The 2,010-nt window shown below is 44.7% G+C and overlaps 1 protein-coding gene across 3 annotated transcripts; it reads right to left on the reverse strand.

The window, feature by feature from the left end:
• Nucleotides 1-258: 258 nt before the first annotated feature.
• On the reverse strand, nucleotides 259-2,000 carry LOC107578397 (GATA-binding factor 6-B-like). Of its 3 annotated transcripts, none has more exons than XM_016264359.1 (2): nucleotides 1,937-2,000; nucleotides 259-1,219 (listed from the first exon to the last, which is right to left on the reverse strand). In XM_016264359.1, the coding sequence occupies exon 2, from the start codon at nucleotides 1,164-1,166 to the stop codon at nucleotides 267-269; it is 900 nt and encodes a 299-aa protein (XP_016119845.1). In that variant the 5' UTR covers nucleotides 1,167-1,219; nucleotides 1,937-2,000; the 3' UTR covers nucleotides 259-266. The 3 variants fall into 3 exon arrangements, with proteins under 3 accessions (XP_016119845.1, XP_016119843.1, XP_016119844.1); XM_016264357.1 differs by lacking the exon at nucleotides 1,937-2,000 and adding an exon at nucleotides 1,610-1,909; XM_016264358.1 differs by lacking the exon at nucleotides 1,937-2,000 and adding an exon at nucleotides 1,594-1,909.
• Between the last annotated feature and the right edge of the window lie 10 nt (nucleotides 2,001-2,010).

The following is a 2,010-nucleotide window of genomic DNA, read 5'->3' on the forward strand; positions in this document are numbered from 1 at the left end:
TATATATATATATATATAAAGACAAATGATAGAAGCAGGGCCCATTACAAATAAATCACATAACTTTATTGTTTGCCTTTAAATATATTTTTGACATTGATCTGTGTGTGAGAATTACCTGTGCCTTAACATTTAATCATTTAACAACCGTTTGACAAACAAACAAACAAATAAATAAACATGTATTATTAATATAATAATAATAATAATTGAGTTAGCCTATTCACACGCTGCTTAAAATGTGAGGGAAACGTGGGTTTTGAAGTTCACAGTCCAAAAAGACTTTTGATGTGATGAATAGCTATAGCTTTACCTCCGTTTGGTCCCCTGAGAGACAGCGGTGCGCTTCTGGACTGCAGGGAATGCAGCATGGAGTTCTCGAAGGGCCCCGCGGGCCACGCCGCCGGTAACTGTGATAGCTGCGGTGCAACATACGGAGAATACGGGCTTGTGTAAGATCCACTTATTTGTCGTGACAGGTATTGGTCTCGACTGTTTACATTCAGAGGATTCGTATAGCTGGTATCCCTCGATGTGCCGTTATTCATAGGCGGACTTGGGGAGTAGTGGAAACGGCTGGAGGTATGTGGGCTTCCAGTGCTGTAGGACGGGCTCTCTGGTGCGGACTGTGACCAGACCGAATGACTGCTGACAGCATGGCTCGGCTGCGATGACACGCTGGGTTGTAGGTACGACAAACTCGGTATCATCGTTCCAACGCGAGACGTCGGCACATAAACTGGAGAATTAGGGTTGGAGTGCATGTAACCGGCCGGTGGCGTGTCGTTATAACCGGCCTGACTCTGGGCCGCGGCGATGGCCAGGGTCTGATACATGTCGGTAGGGTCCACAATTAAGCCTCCCTTATGCGTCTCCCTGGTGTGCCCACCTGAGATGATGAGTTTGTTGCCCTGGTCTAAATCCGTGAAGAGTGTAACGTCGTCAGAATTGGTCAGGGCGTTGTTGGGATGGCCAAAGTGGACGTAGGAGTGTAGGGGCCTGCCCTCGGCGCGACGGGTTCCCACCGCGTCCAGGTGCGTCGGCGCCGATGATCTTAGCCGGTCCCTCCGGTCAGTGTTCAGGTAGCTCTGCTCAGCCGGAGACCCTGGGCTGCTGCTGGACACTTCGCGCTTGACCATGGACCAGCTATTATCACCCAGGTCCATCCAGGATCCCTTGTATATCTCACAGTGTGTGGAAAATACAGAGGCAGGGTGCACTGAAAAAGAGAACATAATAATTTGAGAAACGTTGGGCTATAGAGAATACTAAATTAGAAAAAAAAGAAAGAAACGAGAGAACGAAAATATTTTACTTTTAGTCAATAAATGTCAAAGAGGATCTCAAATCATTAAGCAAATAACCAACTGTTAAAGTTTCTCCGAATCCTTACTGAGTTTTAAATCATATTCAATGAAATATGTTTCACTTCAGATAGCGCGTAATGGTACAAACTTTCTCAAATCATTTATAATTGCTTTGCCATCTTGTACTGTTCTAAATTTAAAAGTTAAGCTGCATGACGCGCAATGCGCACGACTTCACTATTTCCCATAAACACATGCGCACGCACATACACACACACACACACACCCATACAGGGCTTTACACTGAAGATCTGAATCCATCCGTGTCATGAGCCCGTCCTCCCTCTTGATGTAGCCTCATCATAATTACCAAAAAGAAAAAAACACACACACAACGTAACAGATAGGAAACAAAACGTAATATGTCTTTGCAGAAAAGAGATAACCACTTGATAAGACCCACAAAAGATAAGAGAGAGAGAGAGAGGCAGGGTAAAGAAAAAAAATACCCGAAATTATTTAGGCTCTCATCAGCTGGCATCGAAAACAGCACCAAGACCAGAGGTTTGACAAAAGACATTTATAATCAAGACAAGAATATGTGGAAAGAAAAAAAAGTCACCACTGACCTATTGGTGGTTTGCCATAAGTTGGTGTTCGCAGGATCCAGCGGTTATGTGGTTGCAGGACTTGGAGAACTATT

Source organism: Sinocyclocheilus grahami, unplaced genomic scaffold (assembly GCF_001515645.1).
Source record: "Sinocyclocheilus grahami isolate Dianchi unplaced genomic scaffold, SAMN03320097.WGS_v1.1 scaffold10042.1, whole genome shotgun sequence".
Lineage (NCBI taxonomy): Eukaryota > Metazoa > Chordata > Actinopteri > Cypriniformes > Cyprinidae > Sinocyclocheilus > Sinocyclocheilus grahami.